This window comes from Balearica regulorum, chromosome 1, assembly GCF_011004875.1.
Source record: "Balearica regulorum gibbericeps isolate bBalReg1 chromosome 1, bBalReg1.pri, whole genome shotgun sequence".
Taxonomy (NCBI): Eukaryota; Metazoa; Chordata; class Aves; order Gruiformes; family Gruidae; genus Balearica; species Balearica regulorum.
The window spans coordinates 210,214,704-210,242,467 of record NC_046184.1 but is presented as its reverse complement, the minus strand read 5'-3'; the positions used below and the strand labels follow the sequence as shown (position 1 = coordinate 210,242,467).

At 37.7% G+C, this 27,764-nt stretch overlaps 1 protein-coding gene across 1 annotated transcript in view; it reads left to right on the top strand.

Annotated features, from left to right (window-relative positions):
- TMEM135 (transmembrane protein 135) overlaps positions 1-27,764 on the top strand; it is a 186,274-nt gene that overhangs the window by 32,763 nt on the left and 125,747 nt on the right. Inside the window, exon 4 of the mRNA XM_075742496.1 lies at positions 9,789-9,822. Coding sequence (XP_075598611.1) covers positions 9,789-9,822 — 34 coding nt within the window. The remainder of the gene's footprint in view (positions 1-9,788; positions 9,823-27,764) is intronic.

Below are 27,764 nucleotides of genomic sequence, written 5' to 3'. Positions count from 1 at the left end.
GTTACTTCGGGTATTTGGTAAACAGTGTAATCTGATCACAAATGTAATCATTAAAACATTATGAGTCTAAAGAGAAAATTAGCTCTAAACATGCAAACAAAACAATAGCTGCTAGTTTGACAGACTAGAAAAAGAGCATTAGGCTGTTTAAGACTTTTGAAATAGATGAAAAAAACCTGTTGATTTGAGTAGCTTATCAAAAAACTTGTCATGTGGAATGGACTGTCTCAAACTGGGCACAGCATATGAATTGGGGAGAGAAAGGCAGCTATTTCAAGGGGCTTCTTAGGAAGCCTCTGGAGCTGCTTCTCACCGTGGCTGGGATGTGCAGATAGGGTATGGGTGAAGGGCTGGAGGGTAGAGGTGGAGGAGAACAGGGCACATACTGGATGAATTTCCACTGGTGTTGGGACAGCTCCAAGCTGTCTGCTAGGGTAGTAGCCTTAGAGGAGAAGTTTTCTCCTTCTTCCAGTCCTTCTCACTCCCACAATACACCAAGTTTATGTCCACGGCCAGTGAATACTGCATACCTCTGCAACTCTGAAATTTCCATGCCCTGCCTTTCTCTTCTTCCTAATTGTTATTAACGGTTCTGTCCATTATGTCCTCTCTTTGCTATGAAACAGTGATTGCCAGCAAAATCTGTAGAAGCAATGACCCTCTGCTGCTAAGGATACCCAAAGTGGTTTTGCTCAAAAAGAGTACTTGCTTTTGTGCCCTACGCACGTACCTTCCAGAGGGAGCGGCCAAGCAGCACATATTGTATCCCGACTGAGAAGGTGCCCAGAAAAGAACTGAATGTTTTCTTTTTGATTGACTGAGTTGATTAAAAACAATACCGTGTTACTATCAGCAGTCCAAAGAAATTGTTATTTGAGGCCTTACTTAACACTAGATAGGCCTTCCATACCAAGAATGTTAGTAATTTAAAAAATTGCTGGAAATGCTTCATTTCTTTTCCTGAGGTTTGATTAATTTGTTATTCTTCTGTTATCTACTAGTCAATCCTTTCATGAAACTAATAAGCTTTGGAATCAGATTTTTATCTCTTCATGGAATCTTGTGAGGTTAAATCACACTTTAATTAAGATTTTTTTTTTTTTTCTCCTGTAGGTCAGCCTTTGTTTTGACTCTATTGGCTCTGTAGACACCATAGAGAAACTGGGAGAGGAGGAAGAGGGAGGGAATGATGAAAGATAAATCTGTATAAAATCCGGGTGTAAAACAGTTAAAAAATTAAACTGTAGATGTTATTGTGTGTTGCACTAGCTGAAAACTCAGAAAGAATTATTGGTACTAATTTAACTGGAATGTATTACTGTAGATATATTTTCTTTCTGGCTTTTCTCCCTTTCTAGTTTTCTCATACCCTTTCTTTGGCATGTGTTCAAATCATAGAACATGTTGAGTTTCTTTTCTTTCCTTTTAAGAACAACAAATTCTGAGTCTTTGCAAGAAAAAAATAACCATTTTACTGAACATGCAATGTGCTCAAAGCAAGTATTACTGATTTGCAGTTTTGAGCAACTTCAATTTCCCCAACCTGTGAAGTGTCCATTTCTTTCTTGAAACAACCCAAAATTTTGAAATAAAAAATTTCTTCGAAAAACCCAGTGGGCTGTGGATCCTTAAGCTGTATATTTTTGATATGAAGTTATGTCCTTGAACGTTATCTTCGTGTGAAGGACTTGCTACTGGTATTTACTAAGCTCAAAAAGTAATAATTTTCTTTTTTGAAAACTTATTGCTTAGGTCTGTTTTCATAAATTTTGGCATTATTTTGAAAGCTTATCTGTTCGTGCTGATTTTAAGTGAACTTTTGCACCAGGATTTTGCTGCTGGCCTCCAGCTGTCAGTAGGAAATTGGTGGGTGTGAGAGATTAACGATATCCTAAACATAATCTGTAGTACTTGTGTTATTACAGGGATGCAATCGCAACTCCAGATCTATAGTTGGTTAACTTGTGGTGTCAAGCTGCTGTAGAGCAAGGGAAAAAAAAAAAAGAAAAAAAACCCAAAAAAACAACCAACCCCTCTTCATTTTGACCTTTTTCTTTTCGGGGGAAACCTGTGATTTGTGTGTTTGATTTAATTGTGCAGGTTATAAAGTGGTGTGTTTTACAGTGTGTGGGGGAGGGAAGCTGGGGGGGAGGAATTCTTCCTGTTTTTGCAGACCACAAATCCTGTCTGGGGAGCCATTACAAACTATTATGTTAGCTTCTTACTTTATGTAAGAAATTTAAGTGAGAGTTAACTCTTTCTTTTCTTTATTTTTTTTTTAAAAGGACAAACATTTTGAAATTTTACTATAACAAGTCAGTACAACATAAATTATATGTTCTTTACTGTTTTTCTATATTGCATCCCATATATACCTTTGAATCCACTGATTCCTCTGGAAATAGTTCTATTTGTGATTTCTTAGACTTGTAGAGAATCCAGAAAAGGATTCACAGCTAAATTAAGGTGGTAACTGTCAGATTATGCAGCAGACTAAATGAACAGTGATATTCATATAAAATTGAAACTTGAATTTGTAGGAATCTCTTATAAAAATGTATTTTTTTCAGAACTTCATAATGTTAAAGCCACATGTAGTTCAGATTTTGTCGTATAGGTTACAAGAAAAAGTAAGTTTGACTTGTTTCTTCCTAGTACCTATTTACTCTCAGGTCAGGCTTGTTGGTTTGACAACACTAAGAATTTTTGGAAAAGAAAATAGTAGGAATGTGACGTTTTGGACTGGGGATGAAATTAGAAAGCTTTATAGCAAAGCTAAAACTATTCTTGTCTTAGTGGTGAATTGGATATTTTTATTTTGTGGGGTTTTGCCCCCCAACTGTTTAAATTTACTATATACATGGAGAAACATCAGTGAGGCTTTTTAGTCAGAGAACACGTTCTCTTAGTTGCATGCGTCAATACTTTTAACATGCTGCTTTGTCCACCCTCGGGCTCCTTCTAGGCACCTCTACTACTAACTGCTGCTGTATGTTGGGTCACAAGAGCTGTAGCAGGGTGTGGGGCCTGGGTGTACTTGCCCCAGTACGTACCTCACTGTTACGGCTCACACCTAGAGCTATTCTCACTGAGAGAGGTGCCTGTTTAGTCAATTTATGTGAATTTTGTACATAGTGGTATTCATCTTGCTGCAGTTATTTCCTGTTATTTCTGACTTGGTCACTTATTTCCCCTTTAGTTTTGAGCAAGAAAAAAAAAGATTATTATAAAACCCACAAGACGGGTAAAAAAATGCAATTATAGTAGTTCAAATACGTTTAATTAATTGCAGTGAATGTTTAGATTTCAGGATGTCTACTCAGACAGGTTTATGATTTAACTGAAACAAGGCAATAGAGAAAACTGCTTTAAGATTCGTATTGTCAAAAAAAGTTGTTGATGAGAAAACTGCAGGGACTGAAGTGCTACATATTAGATGTATAAGATAGGCAAGGCAAAACATATGAAAGAAATATTTAAAAGGAGGAATGAATATTGAGAGAGGCTACTTCTCTAATGTGGCTGTTTAGAGAAGGTGTTTTCTTTCTGTTGGAAGTTTTCTTTGAGTGCTGCTGTGGTTGCAATAATTAATTTTTGGTAAAATTGCCATGAGCATAAGTATGTTCTCTGGATTCGTCCCACCTTCAGGCAGTTGTTTGTTGGGGTGGATTTTTGTTGCTCTTTTTTTAGCTTAGCAACAAAGGAAAACCATAAGTATATTGAAGGAAAACCATAAATAAGGAGAGAGAACTGACAGTGAGTTTCATAGGAAAAACCATCTTGTATTTCTAAAATTGGTATTTTGTATGATTTGCTATTATATGAAGCAAAAGCTCTTGCTACCTGTGAAAGTAAAGTTATTCTTTGAATTTTATAAGGTGTCAAGCTAAGCAAGAAAACATTCTTTAGGAAACTGTTCCACAAACAATATGTTGGCATGCAGATTTGGACAGTTGTCATTGCTTCTATTGGCACCAATAGAATTTTTAATTCGTGTGTAAGGGGCATTGGACTTTGGTCTCAAGCAAGTAAGTTTTCCACAATTTACAGCACTTAACATGAAAATATAAATACCTTGCTCACAGGCAGATGAATTCAAAGTTTGAGAGGGGCGCTTAGTGATTTCTTTAAAATGCTATTGATTAAACAAAGAATAGGGAATCTTTAATCTGTCTTTTATTTCCTGTATTTTCATTTTAAGTCCTTGAAGATGAGTTCTGAAAAATTGGAGCACTTCCAGTAAAGAACCATGAGTATGATTAAAGTCTTAGGGAATGCTATGAAAAAGCTAAAGGAGTTCAGTTTTTGTTAAAGAAATGGTGTGTGGGTGACTTGGTTGGACTCTGTAGTGTTATAGTGGAGGTACAGATGTAACTGGCTTTCTTGTCTATGCTAGCGTGCAAATTGTAAAGGTAAGTAGCATTAGAATAACTTATGGTGGTTGTGGTGACTTCATTGGAAATACTTTAAGACAAATTTGATCCTTTTACAGAAGTGGCTAATTCGTTAAAGAAAAGTTTGTGGTTTTAGTTAGGAAGTCAGATTATTTATCTCTGTAATATCTTTTGATTCTATGATCTGTGGAAAAAATTATGTATAATATTTTGAAGTTGCTTTCCACCTTTTTTTTTGTGTGGGTTTTTTGGGGCTTTTTTGTTTGTTTGTTTTTTTTGGTAGAATGACAGAATTGTTCAGATAGACCGTGGGAGGTCAGCTAGTGCAGCTTCCTGCTCGGGGCAGGACTAACCCTCAATTCGGATCAGCTTGCTTAGGGATTTGTCTGGTCAGGCCTTGCAAACCTCTGAGGACAGAGGTCTGACAGCCTCTCTGGGTCTCTGCTCCAGTGCTTGGCTGTCTTGATGGAGAAAATGCTGTTTCCTCTGGTCAAGTCAAAATCTCGCTGGCCGTGTTCATGGTCCTCCGCGCCGGCTGATCAATGCCTGTCTTGTATCGGGGACCAGAGCCGGACGCAGTGCTCCATGTGGTGTAGTGAGTGCCCAGTAAAGGGGATTAATCATTTCCCTTCACCTCCTACCTACACTTCTGGTAGTACAGCCCAGTACGCTGCTAGGCTTCCTTGCTATTTTTATCCTATAGTTTTTTGTTTTTTTAAAAGTTATTTTAGACTCTTTCCTCTGGGCAGTGCAATCACAAAAATATGTGGTTCTCCGTTGAGGTTTATAGGCCATAGTTTAATTGCTATTGCTGTTAGAGTTTGGTCTGAACATTACCAAGTGGTCCGAAAAACAAATTATATCAAATGAAACTTTTCTTTGAGGAAAGTATAAATGAACGAGACAATTATTTTCTTGAAGCCTGTGATCTGTTGTAATTTAAACATTAAAAGTGGGATCCACAGGATTGGAATTGTTCAGCCACAAATGAGGTGACCTGTGTTGAATAACTAATCTCTGAGACATTGCTTAGTCCTCTAACAAGCATACAAGAAAATTCATGTGAAAGTGTGAAAAAATTTAGGAGAAACAAAATGAAAAGTATGCTAAACACTTCTAGTCTTTGATAATTGAAGGGCAATTAAAAATGTGATTGCTTTCATGCAGTCCCTTCTCAGGTAAAAGATGCCAGTCTTGTTGAGACTTTTTCAGAACAGTTTTTCTTCAGTTTTTTAATTTAACACAACAGACTGGTGGGATGGACCAGAATGTGCCGTCCCATCTCTTGACCTTGTCATGGTTCAGCCCCATCTGGCAGCTGAGCACCATGCAGTTGCTCACTCACTCCACCCTGGTGGGATGAGGAGGAGAATGGGAAGACGAAGGCAAAACTTGTGGGTGAGGTAAGAACGGTTCACTGGGATGGCAAAGGGAGAGGGAGATAACAGCAGTACTTATAAAAGAATGTACATAGTGCAGTTTGCTCACTGCATGACATCATGGTATGGAGTATCCCTTTGGCTAGTTTGGGTCAGCTGTCCTGCCTGTGTCCCCTCCCAGCTTCTTAGGAAAATTAACGCTATCCTAGCCAAAAACCGAAAACCAGGACAGTCCCACAGATGCGTCTCTCGGATGTTGACTTATGTCCTTGTCCTAGTTCGCCCATGGTCTGCCATTCGTGGATTGTGCCTCTAGCTTGTGTTTTTCTTTCCTGAATTAAAGATCTCATGTGTCATTATAAACAGAGTATGGATATACTACCAGTTAAAGAGGTGCGAGGAAGGCAGTGGGAAGCCAGAATGAAATGAAGATCTTGGTGAGAACAGTCTCTGGAAGAAAATGGCATGAGACAAAGATGATGGAGGAGTAAAGGGCCGTAAGGATTTGTCTGTGTCCGCTTGGGCTTTCCTGTAGTGACCTTGCCTGCCCATCACTGGTGTGACTAGCAGGTGGTTAGGCATGGCTGACTAATTATTTTTGTTGTTTAATTATTTCCTGCTCTTGTAATACCATTTCCCAATTAGATCCTTTTCTTATTTACCAGCTGCAGTTTTAATACAGTCCTTGGGTTGTATCAGTGACCCTTTTGCTTGGCCTACCTCCATCTTTCTGTCCTGTTTTCCATCAGCTGTCATTGTTACAAAATAGTACAATATTTTCTGAACTTCCACCCACTTTTTTAACAGTTGGGTTCAGGGTTGGGTTATGCAGAGCCTTTTTTTTTTTTTCTTTCTTTTTTCCTTTCTTTTTTCTCCTTTCTTTTTTCTCCTTTCTTTTTTCTCCTTTCTTTTTTCTCCTTTCTTTTTTCTCCTTTCTTTTTTCTCCTTTCTTTTTTCTCCTTTCTTTTTTCTCCTTTCTTTTTTCTCCTTTCTTTTTTCTCCTTTCTTTTTTCTCCTTTCTTTTTTCTCCTTTCCCCAGAAACATGGAGCTATTTATTTTTAAAGCAGTCACAGAATGAATTTGTGGAAAGCAAGCTATTTCTGCTTGGAGTTAGCCGAGGCCTCATCCAGCAGCAGATAGAGATAGGCTTTTGCTGCAGGCACTTTCAGATGATGTCATCTAGCAACTTTCTGTATTTTCGCCTCCGGAAATTACTTGCTTGTGCACATTCGTTGTCTGCACATTTTCCCTCTTCCCAACCACCTACTTCTTGCATTGGTCTCGCTGCAGCTGCACTGCAGCTTCTGATTTCTTTCCTTCCTCTTCCCCAGCTCCTTTTCCTTTCTTTTGTCTTTGCGGTTGGTGAGTTGCATTTTACACTTAGCCAAAAGGGACCACAATAGAAGCTAAAACTCTGTTAGATCAAATTCTTAGTTTTTTAGTACTTAAAAAAAATCATAAAAAAATATCAGTGGGAGGCTAAAAGACCCTGCCTGCATGTCATCCCTGCCCGTGTGACATAGAGACTGAAGGACAGAGTCCAAGTAAATTATGTGCACGTAGAATAGTCATGCTGTTTGGTGCACACTATATATGATACAATTGCGAATGCATGCGCTATACTCTTAAAGCTGCGTCTGTCACTCAGTAGCTGGTGGTAGCTTCTTGCAGGACATCTTTGAAGTTCTGATCTTTTCCAGAATACTCAAAATGCATTAAGTTACCAAATTAGCTCTCCTAGGTAAATTTAATTCTGTGTTTCCAAGCAGTTGAGTGTTTGGATATTTATCCTAAACTTTTAATACTAATACAGGGGTAAAAAAAATAAATCCAGGAAACATGGAATAACCCGTATTTTTCTCCCCACTGCAAAAAATTAAAATAAAATTTACGTTACACAGAACTGTGTTGGCTGCCACTTTGGTAATCAGGAGGATCAGGACACTAATATTATTTTATCATCTGAGTTAATCAGCAGAAAGACTAGGTAGCTGTTTGCACAACAGCTTGAGAGTTGAATTCATCTATTGCATGAGGTGAATTTTCACCCCTTTCTGGTCAGAAGCATCATGATATATTTTGATGCTTTATTACAAGTTGTAGAGGTCTCTTTGCTTTAACGTTTACAGACCCTATTCCTTATCCGTTGTCTTTTTGTTTTTTGTGTGCCTCATCCTCACCAAATCTTTAGATTCAGGCTTTTTTTTTCTTAAGTTTCCATGCTAGAGTCTTGTTTCTAACACCTGACACAGAGTGGTTCTAGGTGGAAAAGGTATACAAAGACCAGATTCGTAACTCTGCTTTCTAAAAAAACCAACCAACCAGATTTTGCAAGTTAAAGTTTTGAATTTAAGCTGAATTTGAATCTTCCCTGTGATTAGAGAGCAGCTTGTGGAACTCAGGATGGTGCATCGTTGCTTCCCACAAATTCAATGTGATCTGAAAGCACCGAAGCTTTTAAATGGAATATAATATCTGTACCTTAGATATCTGCTGTGAGAAACCTTGATCTGGATGCGTAACTTGGAAAAGTTTTAAACACCTAAACATGGAGTCTGAAAATACTGAATAAACTTTTTTTTGTGGGTTTTTTTTTTTTAAATATTTGAAGCCTGGGAATAATGCAATAGGGATTTCTCTGTTCCCTGCTACCTGTGATTTTGTTTTTTGCTTCTTCAACTGAAGCGATAGCAAGATATGTTCAGTTAACGTGCCATTCTCTTAAGCACTCTGTGGATGCTTGAAAACTTAAAGTCTTATGACGAAATGGAACATACAAGCCATGGTTGGACCTTCTGTTATTCTTTTAGCAGCACTTTAAAAAAAAATCCTGAATGATGTGAAGACAAAGATGAGATCAGGTTATAAACTCAATTCCATATTGAGAAACTTTAATGGTTAAACATGTGGTGCCTTCTATGTTATTTTCAAGTTTTGCGTGTAACAACAGTGGGGACAGTAAGAAAAATCCCAAATACTACAAGGCTGACAGTAAAATCAAGAAGTTAAGAACACCAGTGAAGTAAGAAATACTGAAACCGAGTTTTCCAGCCTTTGCCCGTAGTTGCTAAGCTAATCTTTGCAGAAGAGGAGGAATGAATGAAGGCAAAGCAGATCCGCAGTGGTAAGGTTTTCCACTTTCTCAAGGCCAATGGTGACTTGCAAATGCTGTGCAGGAAATAATTGTTGGGTTTTTTTCATCTGGACCCTACAGTGACATCCAATAGTCTGTTGCTGGAGCAGATCACATCTGCGTAGTCAAGAGTTCAGTTTTGGCCTTGTGCTGCAGTAGCATCAGGAAAAGTGTGAGAGTGTGAGCTCAGGTTTGTACTTCTCGTATCTAAATAGCAGTGTGAGGGTTGAGACATAGAGACAGAACCAAAAATAGAAGGGAAAAAAAAAGAAAAAAGATAAAGGTTAGAAGAGAAAATGGTGGCCGCTGTGCCAGGGCACTGTTGGTGTTGTGACTCTTGACTAGAAAGGTAGGGCATGCTGGTTTGAGCCATGATTTCTGCATCGTCAGTCTTAGTAGAAGACACTTTTCATGATAATGTAAGCAGAAGGGCTAAAGCCCCTTGAGTTATGTAGCACCAATCACAAAATAGAAGTTAACACACAAACATTTTTCTGTAAATTCACGATTTAACTTAGGCTTTGGCCACGGTTTATACGCTTACATTACCAGCTTGTATGTAGGCTTTTATTTTGCGGTGAGTGCTGTGTAATTCAAGGTGCCTTGCCCCTTCATGGAGGCTTCAGGACTCGTGCAGTAGCGAGTTGATATATATAACTTGGTTCATGTAATTCCTCACTGCTTCGAATACCATGCTATCAAGGGGCTATTTTTGGTTTCATACTTATTTTTCTATAGGGTGGTAATGATTCATCCTCCATCAATGATCTGGTTTTTTAAACTCTCTTCTTTAATAAAATATTCTTAATGTTTAAAGTGCTTTTCTTCAGTGTGCAAAAAATGTTTAATTCATTCACTAATTTTATAATTTCTGTTTATAGGAGAGGTCTTCTCACAATTTACATGGCCAATCAAGTAAGTAGTACTTTATTTCAAGAATAAAAATATATAAGATCCATTGGAAATGTATCTTATTTAGAATTGATGCTGAGATTCATTGCCTTTTTAATGCTTCCAGGATTTTTCTTTAAGAATGATGTGTTATTAGGTAAATAAAATTATCTTAAGAGCAAATTGTGACTATAGGTCTTTTGGAAGAAGCTGTAAAGCAGAGGCTGAGATGCATCTCATTGTGCTATGCTCAAAATTTGTTGTATCATAGGCCCAGAAAAATGGGTAGTTTTATATATTCCCTCCATAGCAGAATGGCATCTGGTGCTTTCAATGTTCATTATTTTGGAGATGAGTAATCCAACACCATATACTTTAGCTTTGTAATTACTTGTTTCTCAGATTGATATCAGAGATTTCACATGCAAACATTTTTACTATGTGATTGTATAGATTTAAATTTTTTTCTGTCATAGTCCTCATAATTATGGAATCATAGAATGGTTTGAATTCAAGCACTTACCAGTAGTGAATTTATCTAAATGACACTTTATGCATTAATTTTTTCTAGATATGTAATGCTTCTGTTACATGATCATACTCCTTCAGGAGTTTTACTGGTTTTACTATGCTGAGTGAATTATCTGAGGTTTTTGTGAAGTTTGAGTTGTGTAAAGAGTCATGGAAACTACAGGAAAAAAAAAAAAAGAAACAACTGAAGAGTTGTGTTCCAGACTACTGTAACAATTTTCTGTGGCCTCAGTAGAGTTATGCAAGCGTAGAACTCTTTGAGGGTGACAAAAAGATGGATGAGTAAAAGTGATGAGACAAAGGCAATGTATTGCAGTACAGAATGGGGTGATAATACTGGTACCGTCTGTTCCATCCTTGTAAAGCCATTGATGGTGACTCGTAATTCTGAAGATTATTCTGATGATAATTCTGAAGGAGGGGGGCTTTCGAAGGAGGTGACATCATATGTTTGCTAGCAGGTAAATACCCTGGAAACTCCTATATACGTATGCCAAACCCACTACAGACTTCTCTCTCAAATTCTGGTGTTTAACAATTTCTTTTAGGAAGAAATTGTTTCTTGGGTTATTCTCTATTCATATACTGCCTGTCATTACAGACAGACTCATGAATGGAGCTTACATACTTTAGAAGAGAAGGAATTCTGGCCATTAATTTTATTACTGTCAAGTACCATTTTAACTTATAGCTGCTTGAATTGGATGGCTCATACAGTATCCTTTAGGATTCCTTTTCTTCATAAAGTTTTTTTCCTAATTTGAAAAGATGACAAATCCCTTTTTTGAAATTTAATTAAGTAGATGCTCAGACCCTCAATAACACATGGGAACAAAGTTGAATTCCTACAAGGATATGTTAACCTTGAAAGATTTGAGGTTTTCCTTGAATTCAGAAGAGCAGCTGTTTAGAAACTCCTTGTTCAGGAAACATAGGTTATAAAAATGATGATAATTAGTTGGATATGCCATCATTTGTTTGCAATGGACTCTTCAAGAGAAGGGTGAAATATTGTGCTTAAAGGGTGAAATATGTGCTTAAATAGCAGCACCTCAGAGCATCCCAACTCTGAGAAAGCTATCGTCGCATTCACAGCTCTTAAGCCGTGATGCCACAGAGCACACGTGATGTTGGACGGTGTTATAAGGGAAAAATGAACTGATGCAGTTACATTTTATGGCCACCGTTCGATGCAATGGATATTCTCTTCAGCACAATGGTTTATTTTAGTCACAAATCTTTGGTGAACTCAGGGCTACCAGGGCTTGCTTTGTAAACTGCCCCTGGTCATGACGTACTTACCTTGTTAGCAAGCAGTGTCATTGCTGTAAACATTTCCGTATTTGTGTTGCTTGTATTTGGTTTAGAACTTTACATGCTTTGATAAGATTCACTTATAAGTTTACTAAGTCTTTAAAACATTTATTTCTGTCATCTTTAGATTGCAGCATGCCACATTCTGAAAGCTGGCAAATTTTAATCATTAATCATAATCAGCTAGATTGCAAAATTACACTGCATTTCTTGCAGTCTGTAAAACTAGTGTCAGGACCTATTAAGATACTTACTGAACTATATGTATTCCTTTTTTTTTTTTCAGTTTTTGCTAAACTATGTTTTGCAGCCTGAACAATAATAATTGAGGCTTTTTTTGTGATTCTTCATGTGTGCCTTTGCCCAGTTAGACAGACAGGAGGTAGTTGTAATTAGGTTTATTGGTTGTTATAAGCAATTATCATGTCTGCTGCTGGAGTATATTTTTATAACCATACTAGGGCTTTTAAATAAGAAATTTTTACTTCTATTGTGTTGTTGGCAATGCGTGACGGTTTGTTGTCAGAGATAATTTCCTGAGCGAAAAGGGGAACGGTGTGTTAAAGTCTTTACGCATGGCTGCTCTTTTTCAGTTCAGTGTGGGAAAAGCAGTAGCACGTGAGAGGCAGTGGGTCTGAGGACTCTTGTTCTAAAGGTGACATTTTTATCAATTTTTTAATCTGGAGCTACTAGAAATATGTGAGTAAGTGTCCTGGCTAATTTTAAGTAAGTCAGTGATTATAGATTTATGTGAGCCTGAACTTCCCAATTGCATTTCCTTGCTGCTTACACAATAAAATGACAGATTAAAAATAAGCTGTTTAGGCTATATATGCTCTATGGAAAAAAAATGAATAAAAATGCTTTCCTAGACTGTTTTCTGCTAAATTGAAGCTATACAACAATGCGCTTCAGGGCTTGGATTTTCTTTTTTGTTGTTGTTTTTCAAGATGCAAGCTAGAAATAAGTATGGGAGTGAAGGATCTGTAGTTTTAATTTTGATGTGCAGAGTCTGAAATCAACTTCTGCGCTTCTCACTGGAAGTCAGTCAAAGTTTTTAGAAGTAAATTAATATGCCTGAGCCCTGACATTGTTGAACATGTGGATGAGGAGATTTTTAAATAGTTACAGTCTGAGACCTGAAGTTTCTGTAATACCCTGGAGCAAAGTAGCAGTAGTCAGTGCTGTGGACCACACAGAAGCACGGAGCCTTTCAAGTTCTATTTTGGGTTGCACATGTTAAAGTAAAAACATTTCTAGGATGATAAGAGATGCATTTGTAGTGAACGTATAAGATGATCCATTGTGGATGATTTGAGATTAAAAGGAACCCCAAGATTCCAACAAAAGGTGGAAAGTGAAATGTAATCTCTTCAGTTATTTTAATCTGGAAAAGTAGATGATAATTAATGACTCCCCATGAGTAAGACGTATAGCTCTTATGTTTCAAAAGAGTTACGGCATACTTAACTGTTGAGCTGTTCACAATGGAGTTGTTTCTTTTAAGTTGAAGAAACCATGTCTTTGAATTAGGAATTTTTTTGTGTTACAAACAAAAGAAACAAAAGTTGCCTTCAATATGCAAGGTAGGAAGAGACTAATATGGCCCAGGGCCAATTTGATATAAAACTTTTGAGAAACAAAACTTAGCAAAATTTATATGTCATCATTGCAATGCTACATCAAAGAGGCAGTTCTCCTAGCATATGCTGAACTACAAAATGTGGGATTTTTTTCCTTTATCAGAAAAAAAAGGAAGTTTCTTTACACGCTTTGTTAGAAATTCAAACTGTGCATCATTATATCAAAGGCTATCTTTGTTTTGTATTATGGCTTCGAATGTATGGTGTTGTACTTACAAAATTGGAAATGTTAACATTAACCATTTGCTCTTAAGGGTCACGGGCTAAATGATGTAAAATTCGAGCATAAGGTAAGGCAGCTGGATGCAAAAGGCGGAGTGATGCTGTTGGGGGCTGGTTTTTGAGTGCGATGGGAGGAAGAGGTGTAGGAATCTGGCCCAGCCATAGAGAGAGCATTAGGGAATGGAAAGGTATAAATTGGAAAAGACAAGAAAGATTAGAAGAAAAGGAGGCAGAGAAGTACAATCTAAAGATGAGAAATAAGGTTTTATTGTGGCAAGTGACAAGAAGGAACTGGAGCTGGACTGATGTAATGGGAGTTGATTTGTGGGAGTGTTACAGGTATAACGAGTGGAAGAAAAATGAGAAAACATTGAGTCTATTCTAGTTAAACCAGTGAGCAAATGATTAAAAAAATGACAGGTTTGCGAGGAAAGGAAAGGATGACTTTTACTGCAATTAATATGAAGAGAAGTTTAGCAAGGGCCCAGAAGAACAGAGAGAGAGAGAGAGGGTATTGCTGAAGTCCTGGGTGTGGGGGTTGGAGAAATTGTTGTCAGCAATTGCATCTGGATGAAGTTTGCACAGAAATATGAAGATCTCATGTTTTATTCATTGCTATGCTGATGTTAGGTCATCAGTGCCTCTGCCATTTATGAAGTATTGTAGATAGGTCCTCACGTACCCAGGAAGAGATGCTGTTTTAAAGTAAGGAATATACAGCTGTACTTGTCATCGCGAGTATGAAAGCCAAGCATGGGAGGAAGGGTACGTCTTCCCAGATGCAGTGCAACGCCATGATCGTACTTTAAAGACTGGTGATAACGAAGAGAAATGCTGAGAGGACAGTCAAGAGTGCAATAAGGGAAGACCTTCAAAATTTTGTACGTCCAAACTTGTGATATTTTTTGGAAAACCTCTGAGAGCTGCTGTGAGCATTTTCACTTTAACAGCCTGCTAGTGAAGCTGAGAACCTGCTTACCTCGTTGCCGTTCCTTTCAGACTTACCAACTCCTTCCCTTCCCCATGCCTGCTATTTCAGAAATACTTTTTAATTTGCATTTCAAGTCCAGTTAAGAAATAGTTTAAGCTACTAAAAAATACTGTTCACGTTGAACAAATACTGAACGAACAAGTTGATCAAAGGCATTCCAGTGGGTGATGCTCTTGCTTCTGTATATGATAGAGTACAATATAGCTGAGCACTTTTGAACTGGTCCAAGCAGCTTCACAGTTGAATTGCTTTTTATTTGCATAAATAGAGTTGATGTGGGTTCATTTCAGCTGTACCTTTGGTTTTTTCCAACTAGTCAATGTGAAGGCTGCATGTAAGTTCTACTCTTAAAGCCTGAAATATTTGGTCTAGGACCATGCAAAAATGCTGAAGCACAAACTTAAAAAGAAATCCCTCAGGATCTCGTGGAGAAATGAGTATCCAGTGCTCTTCAGCCAGTTTTAATTCCAGATATTTGTAGTTTTTTACAGGATGGAAGTCATAGTGATTCAAAATATCACTAAATCTTCATGCTTTGTGATATTTAAAAAAATCAAAGCCATTAGCCTGATTTAAGATACATGGCACATGTAGGCAACAAAGTAGATACCAAGCTTGGCAGAGATAGGACACAAAATAAACCATGGTTTGAACGTTTGAGGCCAAGGGCCCTCCTATATCACCTTCCATATACACTAAATTTGTTGTTATTGTTTCATGCTTTGTGGGGGTGATACGTGGAGGGATGAAAGAAAGAGGAGTGAGATTTGCTATCGCAAGAGAAAAAACAAGAACAGAAATCCACTTTTAAGCTGTGCTTTTGCTGATCCTGTAGTTTTAAGTTTTTGCTAATGGCAAACTGGTAATATTGTCAAGGAAGGCGCTTGCACACAAGAAGTTCTGTGACACTGAGCATTCCTGAGTGATTTTTCTCACCAGCTTATCAAGTGCTTTCTGTACAAAATTGCCAATGTGTCTAAATTGTTACGGATGTTTGAAAAAATACCTTGTGCCAGTTGCAATTAAATGCGGGAGGATACTATGAATAGTACAGGTTGAAGGTTTGAGTTGGGTTTTTTTTTGAGCAATGTGCTATTTGACTATAAAATCATGTTTCTGTCATTTGTGTAACTTGCAACTCAGAAATGGTCACCTAGTGCTGTTATATGCTATAAAACAGTGTACCAATTCAGAAATATCCTTTAAAATAAAAAAGTTCATGATTGTCTCTCCTTCATAGATAATTCTGTGAAATAATAGGTATTTAACATCTCCCATTTGTTCTGGCAAACCATTATATTTGGTTACACGGTTTATTTATTTTAACACAAGAAAATGGTTTCTGTTTTAACTTACTGAACTGACATTTTGTAAACAAGGTACCTGCTCCTTTTTTTCTCCATTGGGAACAACTCAGTTTTAGTCAAAAGATGGAGGCAATCCAGAATGAAGAAGGGCATATGGATTTACTTTTACCCAATACATAGCTTTAAAGTTTTTAGAAGTTCTAGTAAGATGAATTTGACCACTCCTCCTTTTTCTTTTTAGATAATTAAATTTTTTTAATGTGCTTTCATGTGATTTTTAGTATTAACATTATAGAAGGACTGCTGGGACTGCGGAGATGACCTATTCTTCTAGCATATTAGCTGATAGGAATACCTGGAATTTTCTTTAGTTTTTTAACATTTCAGAAGTAATCGCCATAACTGAAAGCACATCAAGTCAACGCTTGAGACGCTTCTCTCCCAGGATGCTAGCTGTCTTCCTGCCACTGTCTCTTCCTTGCTTTGTCACTGTTATCTGTGCCCCTCTTCTGGGGTGACAGTGGCTTTGGTTACAGCAGCAGCTGGTAGGGACCACGTATATTCTCTAATGGTGTCCAGGGCAGATACTCCTTTCATTCCTTGTGTTCTCATCTTTTGAGTCCATACAGGGTCAGTTGAAGTAAAACCATTGCTTAGTTCCTTCTTGCAGGCAAAAGACCTTAAGTACCAAGCTAGCTTTGTTGTTAGAATAGCAAGTCTTCTTATTTTCTTGGTTTTATAACTTATTGTTAGACCAGCACAAGTACTTTGATATTTGGTTTAGATTGGATTTTGGGAAAAATTTCTTCACTGAAAGGGTTGTCACTCATTGGAACAGGCTGCCCAGAGCAGTGGTTGAGTCACCATCCCTGGAGGTATTTAAAAGATGTGTAGATGTGGTGCTTAGGGACATGGTTTAGTGGTGGACTTGGCAGTGTTAGATTAGTGGTTGGACTCAATGATCTTAAGTGTCTTTTCCAACATAAATGTTTCTATGATTCTATGATATCCTGCTTCTGACCTCCTGGTTAACTTAGAGGAAAAAAAATACCTGTTTGAAAGCTCACAGGGAAGCTCTTGTGTTTTCTTATTGAAAACTGCACTGAGCTGGAACTCAGGATCGTAAAGTAATTCCTGCCTCATGGAGGACAAAGCCCAGTGTTGGGACAGTGTTCTGAAGTGATGTACCAGTCTCCCTGAGGAAGCATCTGTCATCACTGCCTGGGTAAGGGAAGAGGAAAAAAGACAGAATTTAGTACTGTCTAGAAAGAAGTCTCAAGTACTCAATTATGGCAAAATTTCTGCTGTTGAACAAACTGCCTCAGGTGATGACTTGCTGCTTGCTGTAGTTGATAATTTTTGAACTTCTGTCACAAGTTAAGCCTTTAATTTTAGTGCTATCAAGAAACAAGTCTTCTCTGGTATCAATTTAGACATCGATATCAATTCACTAGTTTTTTCCCTTGAGGCTACAGTTGTAATACATGCTTTGTCCTTAACCAATCCCAAGTTTGAAGCTCATCTTAGAGTCCTGAATCCCTGCTTCAAATAGTGGCATTTTTGCTACTGTTTGGCCCCACGTTGTAACCTGGGATTTTGTGAAGAGGTCTTTACTTCTGCGTCTGTCAGGTCACATGATGTTCCTTGATAAATCCCGCTTTTTGTTGCAAAATAGTATTTTCTGCTATTTTCTGATCTGGATTTAGGAGGAGAGCCTCTTCCTTAGCTTCTGCTTCTTTATTGCCTGGATCTTAGTGGAAAAATGAGGTAGAAAACAGAGCTCACATCTTCTCCATTTCACAGAAGGCATATTCAGATGGAGCTTATAGGACTTTTGTTCTATGGTCTTCACATCATTTACTCTGTCTCACAGTTTAAAGTCAGGCAGAGTCAGACCCTCCTTCTCAGAACGACACTTGGGGTATGGCTGGCGTCCCAGCATGGACAGTCAGGCATCACAAAGTCACTTTTTGACAGTGACAGAGGGCTTGAATTGTAATCTGGTTTACCAAATTCAGGAAAAAGAACCAAGATTGATGGATTTTTATCCTTTAAAGAGCAAATCTCAAAGAAGAAAGCTAATCACACATTAGTTTAGACTTGAAAACAGTGTGCTTGAGTGAGAAATGCGGTTTGTTGTTTTATATAATTTCAGTAGGCAATATTTAATAGTCTGTAATTAAATGGTAATGAAATATAACATTCTCAGGCACTAATGGCACTTAGATTATTTTGCAAGATAAAGCCTCAGAATATGAAGGTGTCTTTCAGAAACATCTTGAAGGAAAAATTATAATGAAACAAGGCTTACAGATTCAAAGATCTGCATAACTAGAATATACTTGTTACTTGTTCTGGTCTCTTTTTCCTTTGGTTTGCACTCTGACAGATAGAATCAATAATTGAGAACTAGCTTTTATTAATTTTAAGCTCTTCTAATGATTCTCATTTGCCATAATACCTAGGTATGTGTATGCATATGTTTGCAGAAACAATTAAAAATCTTCAGCTTAGAAAGAATTATAACTAACTAAACCCAGTTTTGAATAGGAATGTGGAAAAGAAAGCTAATTTTCTCTTCTCAAAAATCTTGTAACTTTTCTTAACCTTCTGTTTTTGTCTCATTCTCTCACCATGACAGAGTACTGAACAGGTCAGGAGGAGATGCTGTTAGTCCCGTGTGCCAGTTCTATACTGGAGTGGTAAAGTAAAGGAAGCGTAAATGTAGTAAGTAGTAGCAAAAAGCCAAAATGGTTTCTGTTAAGTGGTTAATAAAGTTACGTATTCTACTTGAAAAGGAGGAAATTTTTCTGACTAGTTTGGAGGAATATGGAAATTACTCAAAAGAAATGAGTGCTTTTTAATGCCTTACAGTGATGTTCAGATCTATTCCACAGGCACCTAAGCAGAAGAAAATTTTTTCCCTTTCACAGTGGTGACTGCAGGGAAATGTATTGTATGACCAACGTTTCCAAGCTCCTTGCTTGGAAATTAAATGCAGATGTTTTCAAATAATCAAAGATGTGGGCATGTTTTATTCTAGTCGATAAATGCTCAAGACACTTTCCAAGATTTTTATTTTGGAATTCAGAATTAGATGCCATAAATGGGTAAGCTCTATACTTTACACATATCATGTTCTGTGGGATAGGCAGTTTGGCAACTGAACCAGGCAATATTGAAATAAATTGCTACTTTTAAATATAAACATTACATAAAAGTCGTATGAGGAGCGAAATAAGCTGAAGTCTTACTTTCTTTTCAAGAGAGCATGATGTAGACTTATTTGATTAACAGAATACTTTACATAATCAAATTATGGATAATTCATGGCACTCTATGATGATTACAAAAGGTTGAAACTTAAGGTCATTGTCACTACCCCCACCCTAAATCTTTAAAAGGCAGGTTTTAAAATTAGGAGTCATGTGAACTTAAACATTGCTGATGTCTTCACTTTTAAGTAATACAGTAATAAAGTTAGATCCTGGCAGCTGGCGTTCTTGTGGATTGACAGGGCTAATTGGCTTTGGCATCTTAGCCTCAGGAAACCTCATCCATCACTACAGAGCAGGATGTTTGGCAGGAGTCAGCGAAAACATTTAATACTTTGTCTCTTGCTTTCTGTGCAAAGCTGCTTTGCATTTTTGAACTTTCCAGTGTATCTTGTTAGAAGCTTGATATAATACTGATCTTTATGTTCCTTTAACATGATTTTTTTATAGTGAATAACTACCTGTTTGACTTTCTAGAATTAGCAAAAATGTCAATATTGCAAATCAGTTTTGAATTTACCTCTCAGATAAAGCTTATAGCTTATGCAGAATTTCATATCAGCAATTACTAAGTACTAAAGAAAGCTAATTGACTTCTGTAGTTAACTCTTTGCTAGTTAGTAATTGAGATTTGAAGTAATGCTTAACTTGAGGTTCTGCAGAGCTCTTGCAGGTACCCATCTGTAGTGCACATAGAATTTCTGCTTATGAGAATTTGCTGTGGGCAGTGATTTGATAGATCAAAAAGATGGGTCAAGAGAGAGTTCAAGGCTTCCCAGCAGGTGAAATCCCAGTAGTGTTGCAAGAAGGCTGAGGGTTTTACTGGTGGAAGGAAAGGCTTTCTGAGGTCTTCTGGGGGGACGCTTGTGAGAGCAAGAGTCTCCTGCTCTTCCTACTTCACAACAATCTTGGCAGTCATCTTCCCTTCTCTCTGATCTTTACATTGTCAGGCAGTCACATTTTCCTCCTCAAAACTTCAAGAAACACAGTTGTTACCCTCCTTTCTCAGCAGCCATCCCTGGTACCTGGCAGTTTCTGCTGCCCTCTCGTGCTTCCAAGTTTGTGGGATTTGGGAAGAAGGGGAAATGGGTCTGCTCTGGGAGAAGGTGGGGGGAAATACAGTCTGAGGGCTGAAGAAGTTGCGGTGCGACTGTAAGCAAAAATAATGCTTTCTCTTTCTGTATGTGATAATGTAGGTGTAGAAATGGCACCGTCTTTGGAAGGAAGGGATTTTTTTCTATTTCCAGCAATATTTGCCATTTGCATCTTCACCTCTGCTTCAGAGCAACGTGCAGGATCCAGGTGCTGCTGGCAGGAGGGAAATACCCCGAGTGTTCAGCAAAGTGGGTGAAATGCTGCTGCAGGCTTGTCCCTCCTTCCCTCGCCCCAAACCCTGAAGTCCTCTGCTGGAGCTTGAAAATCAGAGTGGCTGTTCTGCGGTCCGTGGGAGTGGTGCACAAGAGGACAGTATGTGAGGCAGTGGGCTATTAACGCATCTACTTTATCAAATGGCAAGTAAAGAATGAAGGAAAGGTGTTCTTGAGCTGGGTTCTCTGCCAACTCTTGATGCTTTGGGGAACAGTTGTAATGACCTATTTACCAGGTCATTAAATACCAAATGTACCAGGAACACACAAAATTTAATCTGCTCGCTCTTGTTGGAGCACAAAGTACGTAGTCAAAGATACAGAGGTCTGTGGATCTGCAGAACTGCTAACTGAGTGCATTGGCAAGAATCTGTAAATACCCACTATAACTATGTCTCTCTACTGTCCTGTAACAAAACTGGGAAATTTTAATGTATATAATTTTTGATTCTTTATTTTTTGAGGTTTTGGCAGTCCTACTCAAAATCTTCCTGTTACTGTGTTGATGATATTTGTTGTCAAGCTGTCTTTTTATGGTTTCTGGGACTGATAAAGTATTATGAAAACTAGTCTTGGAGTATGATTTCATTTTATAGAAGAAGGTGGCTTCAATTCTCTGTTTAAAATATGCACAATGATAGCATTTCGAAGAGGAATACAGTTTATAGAGTGCAGGTTCATCCTGCTGGTTTGTGATTTGATTTTTTTTAAGTTTTTTGTTTTGTTTTGTTTTTTTACAGAGTGTTAATCTTACCATAGAACTGGCTGGTGGAATGAGCGTGCGTTGTTTCTGATTAATCATATATTACATTTAATTATTATTTTCTGTGCTCCACATGTTTCAGTTGAAATTACATCTTTCATGCTTTTAATTACCTATAGCCACTCCTAGTATATTAGTGCCAGGTCTAGTCTGATATTGTTCCTGACGTCATTTATAGGATAACGATAATTAAACAGAACAGCAGTTTCAGCCCAGAAGTCATTTCACTCCTTCTAAAACTCTAAGCCGTCAAAATAAAAGTCAATTGTGTGTTTGCAGTTCCACAGAAAGTTTTGGAGCAAAGAAAGTTTGGTCTAAAAATTATAAATAGCTTTTTTTCTGGACAAAAGTGAGTTGTTTTGGAAAATACTAGTTAGCTTCTCCTTTTTCATAGTTTCTGTGATGCAAAACAAAACCTATACCTTTGCACATACAGTCTGAAATAATAATTGTTATATTTTCACTTCTACATTTTGAAGAAGTATTTTCTTTGTTAAAAAGTGTCTCATGGCTATGTATAAAAATGATTTCAAAAGTCTTATTGTAAATAAGTAAATATTTGTACTTAGGTTTATGATCAGATATAATCGATGTGCAGGTGCATAGCTATAACCTTGTGTAAGCTGGCAAATGTTAACACGTGGCTGTTTAAGTTCTTTATATGATGCTGTTACAGGATACGTAGATTTTTAAACAGTGCTGAGACTAAGTTTTTTAATTGTGTAAACAGTCACTGGTTTGGCATTCAGGGGGAGGTAGTTCATTTGAAATCTTGTCTCTCTGATATGCTCCTTATGTCTCTAATAAGGTTAGAAACGCGGAGGAGGAGAACTTCTAGCACAGCTTGTAAATGTCAGTGTGGATGGAAGTCAGGTCAGCTTGAAAACAATATTGGTGTTGGAAAAGTGAAAGGAAAAAAATCCTTTCTCAGAGCTGGGTTTTAACAAGGAAACACTGTTTAAGAAAATGTGGAATTATGATCATTTTTGGTAAAGCAGGAGGAAGTAATTCTGAAGTATCAAACTACATCTAGTAAATGTGGGGAAAGTTGAAGACAGAGTAAGATTTATTGTAGTGACATCTAAAGCTGACTGGTTTTCCTAAGGCAGTTTTTTATGTTGGTTTGAGCCCTGTTCACATGTGAAACTTTCCAATTAGTGTCCTGTCTTTGAGAGTGTTCTGTCTTCAGAAGACAAACTGACTTTAATAGCACTTTTACAGGAAAATCCAGAGACGGGTGTGACAGTACGATCTTTTCTGAATCTCCTCTACCTTTTCCACCCTTTCCACACAATAGAGCAACGATCAGCAAATCAGACTGTTAGTCATGCTGGAAATTTCAATAGTGCATCAGTTATCGTATCTTATGACAATATTCTGTTAAATAGGGTTATTTCAGAGGAGCTTCATCGTTTGAGGTTGGTCTCATGTGGTCACTTCCTTGCGAATCTGTTTTTTTGTAATGTGCGTGGTGTGATTCTTTGAGGAGTTTCTTTATGGTTCAGTAATCTTTGCTCAGAAGCAATGGAGTGCTTCAGTGGCTGCTTCTCTTCTTGAGGATTGCAGGACATTTTTGCAGACTTTGTTAAAATAAGTCTGGAAATAGGAATTCCATGTTTAATATTTCTAGGGAGAAGAATGATCTGAAGTGGGAATCAGGAAGAGGGTCTGAATGCCATCTATTTAAAAACATACATTTCTTGACTTTAATACCTGGTTTATGTTGACAGAACATGTTTTGTCAATGAACTGGCACATATGCAATGTTTCTGAATTTTATTAAGGATATCCACCATACCTTGGGTTACAAAGATGTGTTAGATTTGACTTTCCATGAATTTTAAATAACTTCAATAAAAATGCCATGAATTTGTTTAACTTTCCTCCAAAATCAAACTTAATAAATTGTCACCTTTGAATATTTTAAAATGTTAATGATTATACGCTTTTTCAGTTGCAAATCTCTTCATCTTGAAAAGTTACGCTTTCATTTATTTAAAGTCGTTCGTGTCAGTAACCTTGGGTAAAGTAACTGGTGGCTTCAGTCTCTTTCATTCAAGTTAGCTGGTACAATTACTGAGGCAAAATGCTGTTTGCAGCATTTCGTTTACATAATTTTATGTGCTGTTTTGCAGATGAGTATGTTGATTAAAAGGTCTTTAAATATCAATCAAGTTGCAAAAATTTTCAAAGAATGCTTTTACAGTTGGATTGGAAATATACACTCTCTGTATTCATAAGCTCATGCCACACTAAGTGCTTACAAATACTTTATAAACAATTGTATTTGCTTCCAGTAGTTGAAAATTTAAACTATTTTAGGTGTTTGTATAGGAATTTTTTTTCTGTTAAGAACAACAAACCCCCTTCCCTGCTTCCTGACACACACACGCGCGCGCACGCTCTCTTTGTCTCTATTTTTCTCTCTCTTTCTGTTTTTAGGGATGTTTTTATTAACCAGCAGGAGCTTTACAAACTGTGGTCATTCTGCCATATAAAAATGTTCTTGTAACACACTGAAATTCTCTGCTGTCCAAGAAATGACTTCTTGAATAACCCTTTTGCTTTACATTTAAACCTTGGCATTCACCATGTCTTTTATTCTTAGCCTAATTAAGACTGCTGGAAACCGAACCAGGTTCCCGAGCACGTTAAGCCATGCAAACTGGCCCCTTGAGTCCTGAGCCACGACTCTGGCGTACAATATCAACCGTTTGGGGTTGAAATGAATACACTGAACTTGAATATGGGCATTGTTTGCTAATGCTTGCAAATCATAGTAAGTTAGTGGCCTTAGGCAAAGTAAGAGGTAATGGGAATTCAGTGATGTAAATAACCTTGCTGGAGAACTTTGCCATGGTCATAAATAACAAAGCTTTTGGACGCTTCCCCTCCTTCTCCCCTAAAGAAAATCTAGATAGAATTTCTGCTGAATTGCATGACTGCCTGCTTAAACTCCATTTATAAATCTGAATATACCAGAGGTTAAAGATATTTCTATTTTGATAAGTTTTGGAGTAAGGCTTCTCACTGATCTGTTAAGAAAGTCTTATTAATGGGCAAAAATCTGCAGTTTTTCTCTCTGAATTGTAGCCTGTGTAATGCAGGTTGTATATCGTACATGTGGACACTCAATGTGTGTCAAACTAGAAAGATTATTTTTGGAACTTAACTGAATAGAGTTACTGCAATCTGTAGTTTGAGCAGCAACTTAAACCAAAGTCAAACTGATTTGTGTTAACCAGTATCCTCTCGTGTGGAAGGGGGTTGGAAGGAAACCTCAAACACAGTGAAAGTTTTCCAAAATAGCTCTGAACTGAAAACAGAAAGGTGTTCTGAGCGGTATTAGGGAACTCTAGCTACAGGAATGTTGCCGCTGGGTAAGGAGGAAAGGCCGGCATAGCAGTCTATTGGTGAGCATCATGACCTTTTGTTGAAGTAGATGATGAGTTACTTGAGATTTGCTGAAATCATTAGATAAAAGAAACTGTTAGGCACTAAAATGAAGAAAATGAGTCAGCGTTTTGCAATCCTCTAAGAAACAAAAGCTGTAGTTTATGTTCATTTTTGCATATTTAACATAATTTTTTCAGTTTGTGCATCATCTTGTGTGCAAAATCATCAGCAGGCCGTACATGTGGGTCCCGCACTGTGGGCAGATCTAAATTAAGCCGTAGGACTCTATCTCTTTTTTTGGTCTGTAGTATAGGCATTGTTCTTTTCACTCCCTTCAACCTGCCCAGTCTACTTGACTGGCCTCAATGCACTGCAATAAATATTTACAAATGCAATAATTCTACGTTGATCTGTGGTTACTGTTGTTTTGTACTCAGCTGCATACTATTTATCTTCTAGCAATGTTCAAAACAGTGCTTCAAATTTTGACTTGTAATTTTAAATGCAGAGAATTAATTAATCTGTTAGTTCACTGATACTTATCTGTTGATTCGAAAAATAAGAGATTTTTTTTTAAAACAGGAAGTTTCCCTCATTAGAGGTCTTTTTTTGTTAATGAAAAGAGCTATGCAGAGTGTATTTGTGTTAAACTTTAATGTGTTAACATTGTGATGAACAAGAAAAGTGTTTGTATTGCTTACTTTTTAAGGAAAATGGGTGGGAACAAATGGAGCAAGAGTTTACAGGTAGCTTGAGCAGGTGATTTGGAGAAAAATACTTCACAGGTTTGGTGATAGTCCTAATACTGAATTTTGAGGACAAAAACCCCATAGGGAGCTCTTGGAATTTTTTTGAAATAATCACTTAATACCTATTAGATTGATGAAAGGAATAAGGAGAGGAAATACATGTCATTAAAACACAATAACTGACAGCCTCTATGCCATTTTTTTGTCTCCTGAAATATTTTGAGACTGGCAGTTGTGATTATATTGACAAATGTTTGGGTAAGCACATATGATGGTCCTTGAGGTCCACATTTAAGTCTTAAATAGCGGCTTGATTGGGCAGTACCACCTGTGACTCCCAGAAAGATGCAGCTTGGTGCAGATGTAATCTGGGGTTGTGGACGCTGCTGGAGGTGGTAAGGCTACCAGTAGTGAAGATGCACCACTCTTCTGTACAAATTGTCACTGGCAAAGCTGGCAGTTGCCCCCACCCCCATCCTGGCTTCGGCTGGGATAGAGTTAATTTTCTTCCTAGCAGGTGGTATAGTGCTGTGTTTGGATTTAGGATGAGAATACTGTTGATAACACACTGATGTTTTAGTTGTTGTTAAACAGTGTTTACAATTAAGTGAAGGACTTTTCAGCTTCCCAGGCACTGCCTGTGAGGAGGCATGAACCTTCCGAGGAGGTGCACAAGAAGCTGGGAGGGGGCATGGCCAGGACAGCTGATCCCGACTGCCCAAAGGGATATTCTATACCATATGATGTCATGCTCTGTATAGAAGCTGGGGGGAGCTGGCCAGGGAGGGCTGCAGCTTGGGAACTAGCTGGGCGTCAGTTGGTGGGTGGTGAGCAATTTTGCTGCCTTGTTTTGTGTATCCTGTTATCATTATTATTATTATTCTCTTCCTTTTCTGTCCTATTAAACTATCTTTGTCTTTTTTTCTTACCGATTCTCTCCCCTATCCCACTGCGGGGGGCAGTGAGCGAACAGCTGTGTGGTTGTGTTAGCTGCCAGCCGGGTTAAACCACAACACCCCCTTTTGTCATTGGATTGGTAAGCAATGGAGTAGATGGTAGAGAAGCAAAAATGAGCAGAAGGGGAAGCTTATGAATTTTGCAATGTATTATGTGATGGCTGAGGGCAAAAATGGAAGGTGAGAGTAAGGACAAAAGGGTGAAGCATATTGTACTTTGTATGCTTATCTCAAAAACTTGATTTTTTTTTTGTTTGTTTTTGCAATAAACTTGGGGGTTTTATTTAAAAAGCAGCATTTAGGAATTTTAAATATGGATAGATTTTCCTTTTATATAGTAATCTGAAAAGCTTGAAGACTTGTAAGGTATGTCTTTGGAAGAAAATGAAAAATAGATTGGTCAGAAAAAGGGGAATAATTGTTCACAGAGAGAATACTAAGACTGGTTGGTTGAAGAATTCATAAAATATTCCTGTTTTGCAGTTAAAAAACAAATACAGAGCAACTGTGTACACATCTTCATGCTGAACTTAGAAGCACAGATTCTGATTTTTATTCTTTTTTCTTCATATTCTGGTTGTCACAGAACCATATTCACTAACTCCATTTTCAGTTCTTTCAATTCAGCCACAGAATTTCAAGTTGGCACTTGAACACAATCATGGCGAAATACTAGGTAATGGGGAAGAGCACTGATTGTCGTCATATATGCTCTGGAAAAGAGGAAGCTGAGAAGACAAAGTTTTACTATTTATAATTTGTCTAGGATTGTGGAAATGAGAGCTGGTTCTGGAGACTTGCAGAAGACTCTCATGATACTGTGCTGTTGATGAAGTGGCAGTAACGTGATGCACGTGGGGAGAAAAATCCTGTTTTATATACAGTGTTGCACTCTGAATTGTTACTTGGAGGGACAGGAAGTTGGAATTATGAGGAAAATGTCATTTCAACACTTTGTAGCTATTAAACACCTCCCACTCTCCTTGGCCCCCTCAATTTAATATTAAGGTTGATTGGGAAAGGAATAAAGGATAAACCAGAAAAATCATTGTCACACCACTATATAAATCATGGGTGTGCTGACAGTTTTACTACTGTCTGCAGTTCTGGTCCTCTTTAAAGTGTAATAGAAGTAGAGAAAGTACCTCGTGGAAAAATAAAGATGCAAAGGTGTTGAAGAACATGTGTAAGTGGAGGAGCTAAACTAAGTAATCTTAGCCTGGGGGAGGATGACTAAGGAGGAATAGGAGACAAGTATGTGAAATCGTGCTTGTGGGATATAGGGGAATAGCGATGAACTGTTTATTTGTAATACAAGAAGGAAGGGATGCCAAAGAAAATTGTTAGCTATTCAAAACAAACTGATGCACACACATACAAACCTACGCTGAGGAGCATATCGACGCAGAAGGCCGTGGATGCCAAAAGCTTTCTTGTGGGTGACAAGAAGAG